General features: G+C 37.3%; 1 protein-coding gene across 2 annotated transcripts in view; it reads right to left on the reverse strand.

Annotated features, from left to right (window-relative positions):
* mfhas1 (multifunctional ROCO family signaling regulator 1) overlaps positions 1-17,086 on the reverse strand; it is a 33,268-nt gene extending 16,182 nt beyond the window's left edge. For both annotated transcript variants that reach the window (XM_067423249.1, XM_067423248.1), the window contains exon 1: positions 13,772-17,086. In XM_067423249.1, coding sequence (XP_067279350.1) covers positions 13,772-16,619 — 2,848 coding nt within the window. In that variant the 5' untranslated portion in view covers positions 16,620-17,086. The remainder of the gene's footprint in view (positions 1-13,771) is intronic.
* Between the last annotated feature and the right edge of the window lie 40 nt (positions 17,087-17,126).

Genomic DNA, 17,126 nt, shown 5'->3' on the forward strand with positions numbered 1-17,126 from the left:
CAGCGGGGTGTCTCAGGTATCTCACACCGGCTTGATTTTGAATCGACTTCTGACAGAAGAGCTGCACGTTGAAATAAAAACCTTGAAATGGCGCTCTGTGGCCTGGCAGGATTTTAAAAAACTTCCTGAGTCGCCACGGACAGACGGCAAATAATAAAAGGGGCCGCACACCGGACTTGAAGCTCTTGAAACCAGCCTGATTTGCCGGCGATTTGATTTTGTCCGGCAACTCAGTTTAGAAACCTGTACATTAATTTCTGCTGCTTCTGTTACACTTTTGAGGGAACCAACACAGACTGGCTCAACCACCTGATGCGGTTGGCGGGTTTAACACGATGACAGATAGAGAAGAGATGGGTCGATTACCGTTGATCATGCCTTTTGTGGTCTGATTGGTTGAAGAACTATACAATTGCATACATAATCATTTGAATAATGCCCTTTAATCAGGCCTCTTGTGCAGTAGAAAATACAAAGTAGTAGTGTTGTAGTACTCGAGATCGGTCTCGGTCTCGAGACCGGTCTCGAGACCACTTTTTAAAGGTCTTGGTCTCGTCTCGGTATCGACCGCATTTTTACTCGGTCTCGTCTCGGTCTCGGGCGAAGATGACTCGGGATTTTGTCTCAAGACCGGTCAAGACCACAGCTGAAAGCATAAAGAGCAGAGAACTCCACCCTGCGCGCACTCTCTCTGTCTTCAAAATAAGCACATAAGCTCTCTCTGACACTTCACATATTAAGCTAAATCAAAAGTTCAGAAAACCGAATCCATGTTAAACGTTGTGCGTTCGGACAACTGTTTTGAAGTACCGCTCGGTGTGAATTGCGCTCAAAAAACGTTTGACCAGCTCAACAGCTGACAAAAATCATACATTAAATAAACAGGAAACAATTTCTATCCAGTTATGAAGTGTTTTCTGTGTGACAAACCTTCTGCGATGTTCTGACAGCCGTGATTCACACACAACGGGTCTGCTAATGTCCGATTCACGACCAAATGACTCATTTGAACCGAATCATTTTAACGATGGTAATAAGAACTGATCTGTTCAACAATGAATGAACTGAACGAATCAGTTTAATCATTTACTCAGAACACCTCAGAAATGAGAACGCAAGTGTGCTTACCCAATTTAGCAAGAGTGGAGAGTAAGAATTATTAGTTTTAACTATCCACAGTATTTTAGCTTATGTATGTTGAATGTGTAGTAAAATAAATAGTCTAAAATCATTTAGTTTAGACTGGAGTGAGGAGGTGAAAACAGAACAAAGTTGTTTGTTAGCTAGCTGATCATTTTATTAAATTGTATATGGCAGAAAATGTGGCTATTTGTTAACTGTTAATGCTATTTCTAATATTGATATGATTATATATACCAAAACAATTCAACCTGTTGGAACAAAAGAAACATCAAGATAAGAGATCATACATAATAATGCAAGTACAGGGTTTCTTTTCCTTGTTGTTGCACAATAAAGCTGCACAATAACATTTTCAATTTGTAAATGAAAAATATGTACATATATAAAATAATTAGCTTAAGCAGCATACTAATGCATATCTGTATGATACATATTCCACTTCCTGTTATTCAAATTCATTTAAGACATAATGGAATGTGTCTGAGATTAATACCTCATCCAGATTAGCATTCTTAGGGAACTTTGAGTTTTAAAATGGGATTGAGCACTTTTCACAAAACAAAACACAAAACTCTGTTAGTGTCAGTTTGGTGTTTGTGTCCACCATAGACTGTAAACAATATGAACACGTCGTCTTCAGTGCCTTCCATTGACGAAAAGTTAAGTGTTATTTACTTATAGAAGAAAAAGATTAATTCCCACAAAGCTGCAATGCCTTTTGATAATTTGATCAAAACTTCTCACATGGTACACTTACACACCCACACATACGAGAGAAGTGCCAATCATATGCATATTCCACATTTTATCATAAGTGTGGGGACATGCATTGGTCTCGGTCTTGACTCGGTCTCGGCCTCTCTTGGTCTTGGTCTTGACTCGGTCTCGGCCCTTCAAAGTCTTGGTCTTGTCTTGGTCTCGGCCCTTCAAAGTCTTGGTCTTGTCTTGGTCTCGGTTTAGGTGGTCTTGACTACAACACTACAAAGTAGACTCCCCAGACCAATGTTCAATTTTAAATTGAGCTTGGTCTGGTGATGGCCTGACAAGGCCATTTCTATATGTGGTACCAAATCTGATTCAAGTCAAGAATTCATGAGATTTTTTCAGAACTCGCATACTCTGTGAGACTGAAGTACAACAGCTATTACTGACATGGGAGACGCATCAAAATGACTCAAAATCAGCACCATCAGACTTCATTCATTGCAGACAATGAAGGGAAATAACAGGGGAACTGTCCACGACAAATCCATATCACTCTCTCTGAGAAACTCTAACAAAATCGGATTAACCACACATCCAAGTGAGTCCTAAGGAATTTGTAAACTTTTCCTGAGCACAATCCATCTATTATCTTCTTCAAACACAAATCTGACTCTGGTGTCTTATTAATCATTCTAGATGTTTCTAATTCCTCTCTTATCTTTGGTTTGCTAGATGCCCCACACTGAGATCTAAAGGTAACACAATCTAAAGCTAACACAATGTCAAACAATATTATAATCAAACATCAGTGTTTCATTTGTGCAGATCTCAATCAAGCCAGACGAAGATTATTAAACAGAACTAGACTGAACCCAGTTTATTCAACAACACTAGATTGCTAGTGCTTTATTCTAGTCTTGACAGCTTGTAGGCTGAGTGTCTACTTGGGAAAGATGAGAGCATCTGAGTGACGTAATTCAAATGAACACAGTTTGTTTTGTGCCATAAAATAAGTTTAAGTAGAAGTACTAAAATGACTAAAACTGAAATAGAAATATTTGAAAGTGTATTAGTTTATATATATATATATATATATATATATATATATATATATATATATATATATATATATATATATATATATATATATATATATAGACACACACTCAGACACTAATATATTTCAAATCATTTAGTTTCAGTAATTTTGCTTTGTATTTATATATATTATATATATTTTATATATATATAAAAATACAAAGCAAAATTACTGAAATTAAATGATTCAAAATATATTAGTGTCTGAGTGTGTGTGTGTCTACTGAAAATAAATATATAAAAATAAAAGCTAATTCCAATTAATAAATACTATAATGAAAGAACTCTTGGTGCCGTTAAGGATCCCAAATAGACTATACACAAAAATAAAGTGAAATATATAGTTTTATACAACACAGTTCTCCTTAACGTGTACCTGGGACTCAAACAGGATTCAGTAGAACCTGCTAAACTAGAGATTTACTTATAACGCTCAGCTTTGACTGATAGCGGATTTGAATTAAACACCGTAAGAGAGCAAACATCCAATGATATCTCCTGCACAGAGCAAAGAGGCCTGTTTAAAGGTCGAGCAGTCTGCCGCAGTGTCTTAATGACACTTTTCAAAGCAGTGACAGTAGCAGTAGTATTCAAGACAGATGAAGAACATTATTATCATATGAGTAAAAATTGAAAGAGAGAAAAAAAAAAAATCACTAACCTAATTGCTATCTATCTTTATGTAGTTCTTAAACAGCAAAAAGGCTGCTATAAGCTTGATCTGTCATCTGACCGGCTCGAGACAGATGTTCACATCTGGTCTGTAATGAGATCAGTGCCGACGTGCATCACGGCCGTCCACCAAGCCACCAGCAGTATGCGCTAGCTTAGGCTGACACTTTATGGCAATTATGCTCAGTTGAATTTGTATTGATTTTAGAGATGCAGGAAGCTCACTGAGAGGGAGAATCCTCTAAATTCAACGGCAGCAGCAAGGAGAACTAAAATGAACAAATCACAGCCAAAATCATTCATTCATTCATTCATTTAAAAGGTAAAGTTTTTTTTTTTTACTTTTTGAATTTATACCATGATACAGAGTCCATTTATTTCAAATAAATCTTTGATTATTTTTTATTAACTGCTTGAATTACACCACAATATCTGAAATTCATTTTTAAAATAATGCATGATTTTTTACACTACCATTCAATTTTTCTTATTTAATATATTTTAAAATGTAATTTATTCCAATATGTATTTTTTGCAGCCATTAATCCAGTCACATGATCCTTCAGAAATCAATGTTGAAAATATTTGGGGAAACCTTTTTTCATGGAATTTTGATTTTAAAAAAAATGTAAAATTCAAAGCGACAGCATTTAATTGAAATAATCTTTTCTAACATAAATTTCAATATTTTTAAATCAATTTAATACATTTTTGCTGAATAAAATATTAATTTATTACAAAATAAATAAAATATCTGACTTACTACCCAAACTTTTGAACAGTGTTCATTTCATTTATTTACATTCTGAACTTACTCTTAAATGCCCGAGTTGCTTTTTTAAATGTATTTTATATATTTATATTTTATATGTATTTAATTTGTTTATTGACAAATACATTTGAAAATCTCTCCCTTTCCCACATCGGACACCAATAAAATCACTCAGAATAGAAGAAAAAAAGCAACACCATTCTGGAAGCCAGAGTCTCAGCCAAATAAAAGTATATATTTATTATTCCATTTTGTTTCTGTTTGTCTCAAGTTTACTTCACAGCACATGAGTAATCATGTATGCAGAGCACACACAAGTGAAAGTGTGAAGCAAATACAGCGCTCGTGCGATGTTCATAAATTGAACCCAGTACTCAGTGATGCGAAATTATTAAATATATTTATAAACACAGCATCAATTATTCCACGCAAGCAGACGTAAACATTGCTCAGTCAGTATATGAGAATGTAGCGCTTGTCCTAACCTGAAATTCTCAAGTCGCACAAGACTTTTCTTGGCTGCAGATCGGCCTCAAACACTGGTTTCCAGGAATAGCAGCATTTCTCCCTTTGGAGGAAGTGTAAACTGCTTTTACTGCCAAAGGTCACGGCTGGAGCACTTCATCCGTATGGACAGATCCGTCCACTTACAACACGCTGCAGCTGGCAGTACAGCAGTTATGCAATCAACAAATGAAGCGTGCTACATTAATGCCACGTGAGAAACTAATCGATGTTCTCCAGCTACGCACAATTACACAAATCAGTTAGACTGGAGTCCCAATAAATGCTCATTTTTGACTAGTACACACGTTGCAGTGCTATTTCAGCAGAGGCAGAGCAGAATCTCATGAGGCCTACAGGCAGAGAAAAGATCGGGGCTAAAATAAGCTGGGGCTAAAAGAAACATGTAAACATATGACTAGCAAGAGCAGATACAACACAGAAACAGAAACAGGACCAGGTGAAAGCTGCTATATAATCCTGCTAACACAGTGTGAGCCCTGATAGCGCATTTGAACATCCTGTCAAAGCTTTCGGCACTTCCACAATATTATGCTGATTTGCACCAAGCATGTGTGACCGTGAAAATAACTTCAGAAAAATGATGGAGATCTGGAATGGAAGGTTCAGCACTTCTGCTTTATTTCTAAACACGATTGATCCTCATTCAACCAAAGAGGCTCAATAAATCACCATCTTGTTCTTATAGAAAAATATAAGGTGGTGAAATAATAAGGTGATAGTATCAGGAGATTAAACTATGATACTTAGATATACATATATGATTAACATTCATACCATAGTATTTTATGGTATAACCATAAATAACCATGATATTATTATATGCGTTTAAAACAATTGGTGGTAATCCAATGGTGGTAATTATTTACTACGTTATGGCTGATTAATGGCTCATTTTAAAAGGTTACACTTTATTTCAATGGTCCACTTTAGACATTCTGCTTTCATTGCAATTACATGTTAACCAAGTCTTAGAGTAGACTGTATTTGTTAGTGTTAGGTGTTAGGGTTCGGTTAGTAGAGTTCGTTGACATGTATTTGCAAAGTTACTTGTCAGTATGTGTGTCTGTCGAAGGAGCATCAAAAAGTGTTAGCGATATTAAGAAGACAGTCTAATACTCTGATGACTGCTCTTTGACATGTACGCCTAGTTGCAAAGTTATAGTAAGTAGAATTTCTAAAACGGGCCATCAAAATAAAGTGTTATCTTTAAAATTCTATGTTATTTTGTTTCAATCAATTGTTGTAAATATTACTACATATTATATTTTTCATACCATCTTCTGGTGATTGTTATATAATGGTGAATGTAAAAACGAAATAAGACTGCATAATTAAATACTGACGAATTTAAATAAATATATTTAACTGTCACGTGATTTCAGCAGTTTGGTGCTTCAGAACTGCTGAAATCACGTTACATTGGCAACCCAAATCATTGATCGATTCACTGATTCATTAACCGTTTGATTCTTTTTGGAGGCACATAGAGGAGAATACAATGCTGAATAAAATCGTAGTTTTTGATATTTTTGGACCAAAATGTATTTTCAATGCTTCAAGAGAGACTAATCAACCAACTGATGTCACATATGGACTACTTTGAGGATGTTTTTATTAGCTTTCTGGACATGGACAGTAAACATGGGCATTGACTGCATTATGCTCTGGGACTAAAATATAAAATATCTTAAACTGTGTTCCGAAGATGAGCGGAGGTCTTATGGGTGTGGAACGACATTAGGGTGAGTCATTAATGACATCAATTTCATTTTTGGGTGAACTAATCCTTTAAATATTTGTAATGTGAACTCAAAAACTTGTCATATTAAGCAGAACTCAATCTAAATAAGTTACTTAAAAAATAATATACTGTTTTTAACTAATGGATTAAGTTACAGATTTTCACTTAATATAGTATCTTACATAATGACTAATTAAATAACCAAAGCTAATCAAATAAATATATAAACGATAACAAATATATCAATCTACTTCATACTAAGCATACAAGCCTACATTAAGCAATTTTAAAGTAATTGCATTTACTTGTGTAAAAGTATTAGTGTGTTTCCTGAGGTACAGTCATTAACATTTCAATTATTCAAAAGGAGACTTAGATCCGGCCCTTATTTACCCAGCAAAAGCACCAATATGCTTCATATTTCTTAATAATCTGGGCACTGAAACATTTCAGCATAGGATTTCATTCCCATCTCTCGACCCTGTCTGACGTGGATGAATCTGCTGATTTGACTCATGTGATGACAACATCAAAAAAGACGGCACATTCATCAGAGACCTTTCTACCCCTCCAGCCTTGCACAGGTCACATGGATAATTCTGCAGGCTAACAGTGTAGACCTCAAGGGAACGTAGTGACATAACAGGATTGACAGCATCAGATTATTTCCGGCGCTCGGGAATACAAGGTTTCAGGCTGAAACATGCAAAACAAACATGAAATCATACAGATGGGGTAAGAGTTTACAGACTCTTCATGAGCAAGAACGGCTGTCTGGAATTGTCGTAACCCTTTTTTTAAAAATTACAGAAAAGCCATGAAACAGACATTTGAGATCATTAGCACAGACGTGTAATGCAAGACATATCACTTTCACTCTCACGTGAGAAAGACATTTGAGCCAATTACTGCAGAACAATCCCATGGTTTCCTGTTCTGAAATAACAGCCATCTTTCCCGCCTGTGTCCTAAATCCAAGGAATACATAGAACAATGAAAAGTTGTATAATAATGATTCAAACACGCCTAAAATGCAGTGTTTTACACAAAGTCCTCCACACATGCTCTAAACTTCCGATGATCATTGGCCATAATCACAATGGAGAGAGATAAGGCTTTCTTTGTGATACAGCCAAAGTCATCATGATCCAATGAGAGCAGATAAAAATCAAGGAAACCCAAAAAAAGCACCGCAGCTGACCATTACGAATCTCAAAATTAGCATAATTTCCCAGAATTCCGACAGCGGAATGTTTTCACAAGCAGAATTTCCGGAGGTCCAGAGCAAGAATAGAGGGAAGCAGGTTTTTAAATATCGGAAATACTTACAAACATACAAAACTCCTGTTGACCCGGAGTGATCACACCACACACATTCAAACTGCAACATCTGGATCATAAAACACGTCTTATCTTGAGTTTTTTTATGACATACATTAGTCCTTCTTGTTCTAATGTTTTATTTTGGTACAGGTCTGACATGCTTAATTGTTACACGAATGAGGTAAATCCCATCTCTAAATCATCCAGGAACTCATCCTGAGGGTAGTTCCGTAAAATGATACATATGCATCATATATCAATATATGCCATAAAAACTCACTGAAGACTATGCATCACGGTATGTCAATTAGTTGTTAAAGTTCCGCCTGTGATTACTTAACCAACTCTGCCTTGACTTAATTGCCAGTCCTTAAGGTTCCCTTTCACTCAAGGGGTAATCCTGTCAAATCCATTAAGGAGATTACCAAAGGGCATTTCTGAGAGGAATCAAAATGACCCAACATACCCTGACAGGGAAAGCTTTTGAGAAAACTACATTATAAATGTCTAAAATAAGAGAGCTAATGCAAACTCTTTAAAATGAAAAAAAATTGGGTCAAATATGGACAAGTCCAGCCATTGGGTTATTTTTTTTATTATTATTACAATTTTAACCAAACAGTTGGGTTTGTCAATATTTGACCCAAAATTGGGTTAAAACAACCCAGCATTTTTAATGTGTAAAAACATTTGAGACCACAAACCCAGTCATAACTATTTAGTTAAACCCGGTCTTTTTTATTTATTTGTTGAGATTTATACATAATCTGAAAGCTGAATAAAAAAGCTTTCCATTGATGTATTGTTTGTTAGGATAGGATGGCGAGATACAACCATTAAAAAAAATCTGGAATCTGAGGGTGCAAAAAATAAATATTAAGGAAAATCACCTTAATAGTTGTCCAAATTAAATCCTTAGCAATGCATATTACTAATACTATTTTTTATATATTTATGGTAGGTAAATTTACAAAATATCTTCAAGGTATCTTTACATAGTATCCTAATCATTTTTGACAAAAAAGAAAAATCGATCATTTTGACCCATACAATGTATTGTTGGCTATTGTCACAAATATACCCGTGCAAATTATGACTGGTTTTGTGATCCAGGGTGACATATGGGTAAATATAACATCTCGAAGTTTCCTTACTGAAGCAAAGAAATGAACAAAGGCCATCAAAATTGTGCTTATTTACAATAGTAACAATAAAAATCTATAAAGTAAATTTTCTAAACACTAATAATTCAATTACTGTTCAATTTAATCTTAAGCAAATCTTAGTTCTTATTTAAAATAAAGATTAAAGTTGTATCTAAAAATTTTAAGGTAAATCTTTAAAACACTAATAACTGACAAATAAGATTAAGCAAATCTTAGATTTATTCTTTTAATTCTTTTCTTTTAAGATTATTTTTTCTTTACAATAAAAATATTATATCTGAAGTTATAAATGTTATATCTAAAAAGTTAGTAGGTAACACGTTAAAACACTAATCATTTAAATGACACTGTTAAACAATCTTAGGCAAAATTTAAAAACAGATTAATTTTTTATAATCTAAAAGGTTTATATCTAAAAGAGATATCTAAAGTTAGGTAACACTTTACAATAAGGTCCATTAGTAAACGTTAATTAATGCATTAACTAACATCAACTAGTAATGACGTAAATTTGTTACAGAATATATTAGTCTTTGTTAACTTTAGTTAATACAAATATAACTGTTAATTGTTAGCTCCCATTAGTTTAGGTCCATTAAGTAATAGTAACAGACACAACTTTTGATTTTAATAATGTATTAGTTGAAATTACAATTGTTTTTTATTTCATTAAATGAATATTCATTTTATCACATTGTTCATTATATTGTGATGCCTACATGCACTTGTAGCATTTAAAACAACAGATTTTAGTGTTTTATTAATGTTATAATCAGTTAGATAAAATAGTATTAAGAATGCAATATCAAAGTAAATAGTTAATAAAATTGTTGCCAATTATTGGTTTATCATTGTAATCAACCAGAATTTTAATATCCATGCTCTTCTTATTCCAAAAACCAAATGGATCAAATCTGGGAGAGTGAACTCAAACACTATTGAAACCCCTTTCATGTAAACTGCCCAGTGCAGAAATGCCATCATTAGTCTGTCAAAGGTAATGAACAGTGGCGTCCAATAGATCTCAAAATGCCAGCAAGGTTGCCAAAAAGCTTGAGTCAGTTGACAAGGTGATAGGCAGTGCATGCTAAGAAAAGCTGCTAAAAAGATTTGTCACCCTGACCGCTGCCAGGATGGACACTGTCTGGCACCAGTGACACACTGCACCAATAGCATACAGATATATACGTATACGCACATTAAGGGCAATCGATACAGGCAAATTTTACGATTTAAGTACAGTGCGCTGACAGTGCAGGTGCTTCGGCCAGCTCTGATGTGACTGAATTTAGCTCAGGGTACAACGAGAGGTATCTTATTTCTAACACCTAGTCCAAGAGCCAAAAGACTAAATATCAGTTGACTGAGTTTCTAAATGGGTCAGACAAGCTACTGTACTGCCATCTCAATTTTGACCATCCGGGTTCATTCACAAACAGGTTATACCAGCTTTTTTCTCTTGTTCAAAGCCTGTCTGAAGATGCCAAATGGATGTAACAGGCCATGCAAGCCAACTGTCAAAAATAATTTACTGCCATTGATTCTTTGCACTTATGTGCCGGACAAATCTACTTTAAGAAACTGCTTGTATTAATAAGCAATTGGTTATATTACTTTAAAAAAAAAGAGGTTGTTATATTAATACTTGCATCAAAATGTGTGAACTACTGCATCAGTAAATACGGAGTCAAGATCTAAGGAGGAAAGAGAACAGGTGCATGTTCAAATCGACAAGTTCACTTCACCTGCAAAACACGTCAACCGGCTTTTCTTTCCAGACTGTCATTTTAAATGTTAAACAGATTCACATAGCATATGGACACCCAGAAAAGTTTCAGGTAGACTCTAGAGGTAGAAATCCTTTTAAATTCCAGTTAAGGTCCAACAAACAGAATTGCAATGAATGAAAGGGTGTTAAAATTAAGTGAAATTCATATTGTGGATGGATGGATGGATGGATGGATGTTAATGAAATAAAAGCTTTATAAAAAAGTTAAACTATGCTAAATGGCATAAAAGACTCAATGGGACTTTACTATCTGAAAACACTGTTCTGCTGTGGGAGATTTATATCATTCTAAAGGCAAGTGCTTTAGGGGTCCCAGTACTCTGCTGAGTAAAGAAGAACGTTCTGTGACCATCACACTGTGTTTAGCGTTTCAGAGAGCTTCAACACTAAATCAACATGCGAGTCAGCCAAAAATATCATGCCTAAATTTGGTAGGATCAAAAAAACCTTGCTGCTAAACTCGTTCTGTTTTTACTTAGGTCAGGAAACCTGTATATGGTAAAACAAAGAAACAGATCTGACAGTACCACAAATACAGCTCGCAGTCAATATCTATTATCATTAATAAACTCAACTAATCCAGCCTTCGATGATAATGGGTATTTAAAAGCTAATGCACTCATTAAGCAGGCCAAACAGGTCTTTACACTTTGCCATGGCACAGAGCCCTTACATCGTGTGTGTGCTGTTGTTAACAACTAATGCGAGTCAGGAATTACCCCACCTGATCCTGTCTCATCATGTGACAGCAGGGAAAGAACTGTGAGACTTTAGGAAACAGAGCTGCCAAGCCTAAGAGGACATCCTGTCCAGCTATTTAAACAAAATACAACTCATTTGAACATCCAAACATAACTGTAAACTTAATGAGCCATGGCATCTGGTTTATTCTACAAAATGTTAAATTCTCACCATGCAGGACAAACACTAGGGAAAAGAATCACATTGGAGAGAAAAAACAAAGCAATTTGCATCAATAAATCATAACTTAGGTCCTCTAGGAATACACAGAGTATAATGCACAAATGACAAGCATTGTATGCATTAATAATGAAAACAATTAAAATAATACCACCATCTGTGTGCGTTGATAATTTTAAAAACAGTGGGCCAATTTATTTTAAAGAAACATAGCTCAAAACGTTTCATAAAAACATGTTTGTTAGGTCTTCAATTTTCAAAGAAAGATCTACTGTTCAAAAAAGCAAAGGTAGACTAGAAATATTACAAAAATGGTTAGGCCTCATTTCTTTAAATAAAAGTTCCATTTGGTTAGATTTGTTAAGAGTTTATTAATTCCAATGACATTCAGACGTTTTAAGAGACAAAAAAATGTTATGGGGCTATTGTACTTTTGTCATAGCGAAACATTTTCTCTCCAGGACGTGAGAAAAAATTAGCATGCAAATAACATATGAAGCTGGGCCTCATTACATAACCTGGAGTAAACGCCGTCTTGGACTGTTATTTGACAAAAATGGGCATGGTGCTTTCAGTCAGGGTATGTCTCTTACATAAGCCAGCAATTTTATCTTTAAAATAACACCGAAAATGTGCCCGTTTCAACACTGACTGGATATAAACACAACGAATTACAACATACATAAATATCACTCAGTGAGATGCTTGAAGCTAAGAACAGCTAAAGAGCTTGCCAATAAAATAATTCACACCCATATTTTACTCTTTTAGAAACTAAGGAGGTGTGTGGGACGTCGTCATAAATTACCTTAAATCTGTCAGAAGACAATAAGGCCTTGGTGAACCTAACCTAGTCTAAGAGGGTGGAAAACTTCAAAATACAAGAACAACACCTCCAAGAGAGAAATGTGTATTATATTAACATCTTAACACAAATCAATTAAAAAGCATTCTTATTTATGACCCAGTATTTAGGTTACTATGTATGCCTGTGACTGCTGCACCTAATCTGCATCCCATGAAGAAAGGCATTTGATGTTACCATGACTGCTGCTGTGGATGTGCTAGTCTGCGTTTGGAGAAGCACGGCAGACAGCTCAAGCTAATTTGCGTTTCTAGGTGTGGCTTCAAACCCACCGAGACTCCCCCCTACCCATCCCTCTGGACATGGCCTGCCAGTCTCATTCTTTGTTTAGCCTAGATCCATCCTAAAATGACTTCATTTCATGCTGATTCATCCTTTATTGTATCAGTGTTTACTTGGCAATAAACCCAGACAAACGCCTCCACAGTGACATCACTGCAAAGATTGCCTTATCACTAAAGAATTCATTTTAATCTTTATTTGCTCTGATATACATGCCTGAGAGATTTATGACTGCATATCAGTGACATACATTTCTAACCATAAATGTAAATTAATCAATGCATCTGGTTAAACTGGTTTCCATCATAAACATCCTATTCAAAATTATATTAAAGTGATAGTTCACATTTATATCAGTTATATTTTACTCACCCCATGTCATTTCAACCAATTTATGTATTTTTTTATTCTGTGGCACACAAAAGATAACATTAAAAATGTCTCAATGGATGTCTTTTTTTTGTAAATACAATACAAGTGAATGGGGTACAAAATAGTTTTGGACCCAACTGACTTTAATTGTCGAGCAAAAACAAACATTAAAACATTCTTTAAATTATATTTTGTGTCCTGCAGTAGAAAGTAAATCGTACAGATTTGTAAAGACATGTTAAGTAAATGATGACAGAACTTTCATTTTGGGTTACTATCCCTTCAATAGCATAAAATCAATGCAAAATGCAAATATATACGTTGTCAAGAACAAATAATGGTCCCAAACACATGACATCAAACACAATCATGAGGAAAATAGCAAAACACTAACCTGGAAAGGAATGTGGATAGGGGGACCCTCTCTTCAGGCACTTGGAACACAGGACATGCACAGAGTAGTGAAGGCCAGGCCATTCCTGCAGAAGAACGTTTAACTCTTCCACTAGGGGAATAATGGCTTGCCAAGCTGTCCAGATATTTGGCAAGGATGCATGGCTGGAAATGGAGAGGATCTCAGGCTGCAATCTGCTCCGAGAAGGCCGGTAACTCACTGTCACAGGCACTTTACCTCGATAGGCAAAGATGTGATGCTTTCCATCGGACCGTTGCACCACGTGGCTGTTGATTTTCACACTATATCGCGCAAAAAGTCCAAGAGGGGTGAGGAAAGGAAATCTGTATTCAATCTGCAGCTGCTCGACCGAGAAGAACTGACCAGGGATTGATGAGCCCCCGCCGGCCGAGGCCTCAAGATGGGGCTCCTCGCTGCTGACTTGACTGGGAAACTTATACCAGACGGTGGCCCCGTTTAGCGGCTTGCTGCGAGGTTTGTTGACACAGTAGCAGACGCCCATCTTTTCCAGCAGTTCCATGATCAGGTGCAAGTCCTGCTGGGTCTGTACCAGAGGTTTAAGCAGCAAGCGAATGATATTTGACGGCAGCAGGCCGTGCAACAGAAAACCTTCCACGTGACCATGCATCTGCGTAGAACTGGCTTTATCTCCATCATCTCCTTCATCCTGGAGTTTCTCAAGCATTGCAGTGAGGTCCCTCTGGAAAAACACATTCAAGATAGCGATAAACCGGGGTAGATTGTGGAAGACGTATTCCTTTAACGTCATGCTGTCTTCAAAGTACAAAAGTTTACCACTCTCATGTAGGTAAGAGAGTGCGCTTTGCAAGCGGTCCTCAGTCAGCCCAGCCTGAAGGCCCAACCGGGCCGAATCCCACCAGGAGAGCCATAAATCCTGTGGCTTAAAATGCAGTTCCTCAAGCATCTGCCACGACTTTGGCAGAACTCTGTGGAGATTGGGGAAAATCTCCCTGTGATCGGCGACAGACATGAGCTTCTCTTTCAAATGCTGGATGTTTCTTTGAACCGCCACGCAGCTGACACATATCACCGGAGAAAGGATTTGGAGTCGATTGTTGAGCATATATTGCAACTGGGACTTTTTACGTCTCAAGTTTTTATCTGTGACCCCGTAAAAGAGAACATGGGGACTAGAAGTCCGAACATTGTAACCTTGCTCAAGGGCTTCGTCAACCTGCAGGGCAAACAGATGTAGGCATTCAGTGTCTGTTTTTTCCTGGAGTGAAATCTGTCTGTGAATATCCAGGCACTTTTCTTCAACCTCGACCTCTTCACACAAATCACTGTGGGTTCCTACGATGCACACAACTGCATGTGGCACCTTGGCACTGAGCAGGTGGAGGAAACCACCAACATGGGAGTAGAAGCTCTTTGATGTATATAATTTCAGATTGACCACCAAAACATAAAGAGCTCCAGGAGAGAGGAAAAAGGGTTTGATAAGATCATAGTTCTGCTTACCGGATAAATCATATACAATGAACGTAAGACTGCGTTCTACATCTGCTACCCAATTTGTCACATCAATACCCCTACATCCAATCGCCATCTTAGCATCTGACGGTTTGTTGATGATGCACTGCCTGAGTGTGGTTTTCCCTGCATTTCTCTGGCCCATCAAAACCAGTTTAAGTCTGGGTTTGACAGCAGGTTGGGAGTGTGCAAGCTCCTTCTGATAGGCAGCGATGTACGGGATCCCCTTCATGCACACTTCATATGGAGGCTGAATGAGAGGATTATCTTTCACCTTCCAAATGTTGACTTTGGCAAGTTTTCCAAAATTGTCTGGGAGTATGGCGATTTGGTTACCCTGTAAAACCAGCTCCTCCAATTTCCCGAGCTCTACAATAGAGTCTGGGAGAAATGTTATGCTATTATTGTCCAACCACAAATTAGCAAGATTGCACAGCTGTCCTACCTCCTCAGGGAGGAACGTCAGTTTGTTCCGGCTTAAATACAACTCTTCCAAACTGGCAAGTTTGATTATAACCTGAGGAAAATCTTCAAATAAATTTGAGGAGAGATTGAGCATTTTCAGCGTCTTCATTTTACCAAATGATTGCGGCAGATTTGTAAGGAAATTATTATCGAGCATCAGGCTCTCCAAGTTCTGCAGCTCACAAAATGTTTCAGGCAAGGATGAGAGGTGGGTGCTGCTGAGCCACAAAATTTTAATGGATTGGAGCATCATGATGTTACCAGGAAGGCCCTCTAGTTTATTCCCAGAGCAATCAAGCTCCTCCAGATCACAGAGGGCAAGGATTTCAGAAGGGAAACGCTGCAGCTTGTTATGATCCAAATCCAGCGTTCTGAGCTTCCTGAGCTGTGAAAAGGACCTGGGGAAATCATGCAGCTCATTGAAGCTGATGTCCAGCTCCTCCAGACTTTGCAATGTCCCAATCTGAGATGGCAGGTACTGGATTTTGTTATGACTGATGCACAACTTTTTAAGCCCCTTGAGAAGATCAATATCTTCTGAAAAGTAATTCAAGCAGTTGTGACTGATATCTAACTCAACCAGCTGACTAAGTTGAAATACTGCAGAAGGAACAGTGGCAAACCTGTTCCTGCGAAGTACAAGGATGCGAAGCCTGGTCAGGGTTGAGCCCAGTCCCTCTGGAAGCTCTTGGAGGGAGTTGTTGCCCAGATTGAGGACCTCAATCTCCTTTATGTCCTCGGGTAATGTAATTTTCTGGCTGTTTTTGGTGCTGAGAGTCAGCTGTCGCAGATTGCTCCTCAGCTTCCTTGAGCGCAAAGCAGCATCCCTCCATAATTTAGCAGTCTTCAGGTTATTCTCCTCAGCCATCGTATCGAAGCTGTGCTCCTCCTTGTTTTCATTGGGCACAGTGATCAATCACCTAGGCAGCATGGTGTCGCTTTCACTTGCTTCATCGATTCGGGTTCTCTGCGCAACAATCCAGATAAAACCAACATTCAGACCATGCCGATTTCATCTTTATCCAAAAAATATGTGGTTCCGTTCAATCGCATTCAAGAAAACTGGGCTGGGCTGCGTTCTTTCACGCATCCTCTTTATCTGCGCCATCGATCCCAGGATAAAAAACCACACGCACGCATCAAACGTCACAAACAATCAGCCTATTTCTTGCGGCTGGCGGTTCCGCCAGCGCGTCCTTTGATACCACATGAGAGGAAAAAGCTAAGACATCCAGTGAGTTAGAATGAAAGAAGGGCAGTGGTGGTTGCTGTGGTCTTTAGCTGTCTCCGCCTATTCTCTGCGCATGCAGCCAGCAGTGAATGCTCACACAGGAGCAGCACTGCGTCAGAGCCCCACCTTCTGTACGCGCCTGCG

This window comes from Pseudorasbora parva, chromosome 18 (genome assembly GCF_024679245.1).
Source record: "Pseudorasbora parva isolate DD20220531a chromosome 18, ASM2467924v1, whole genome shotgun sequence".
NCBI lineage: Eukaryota > Metazoa > Chordata > Actinopteri > Cypriniformes > Gobionidae > Pseudorasbora > Pseudorasbora parva.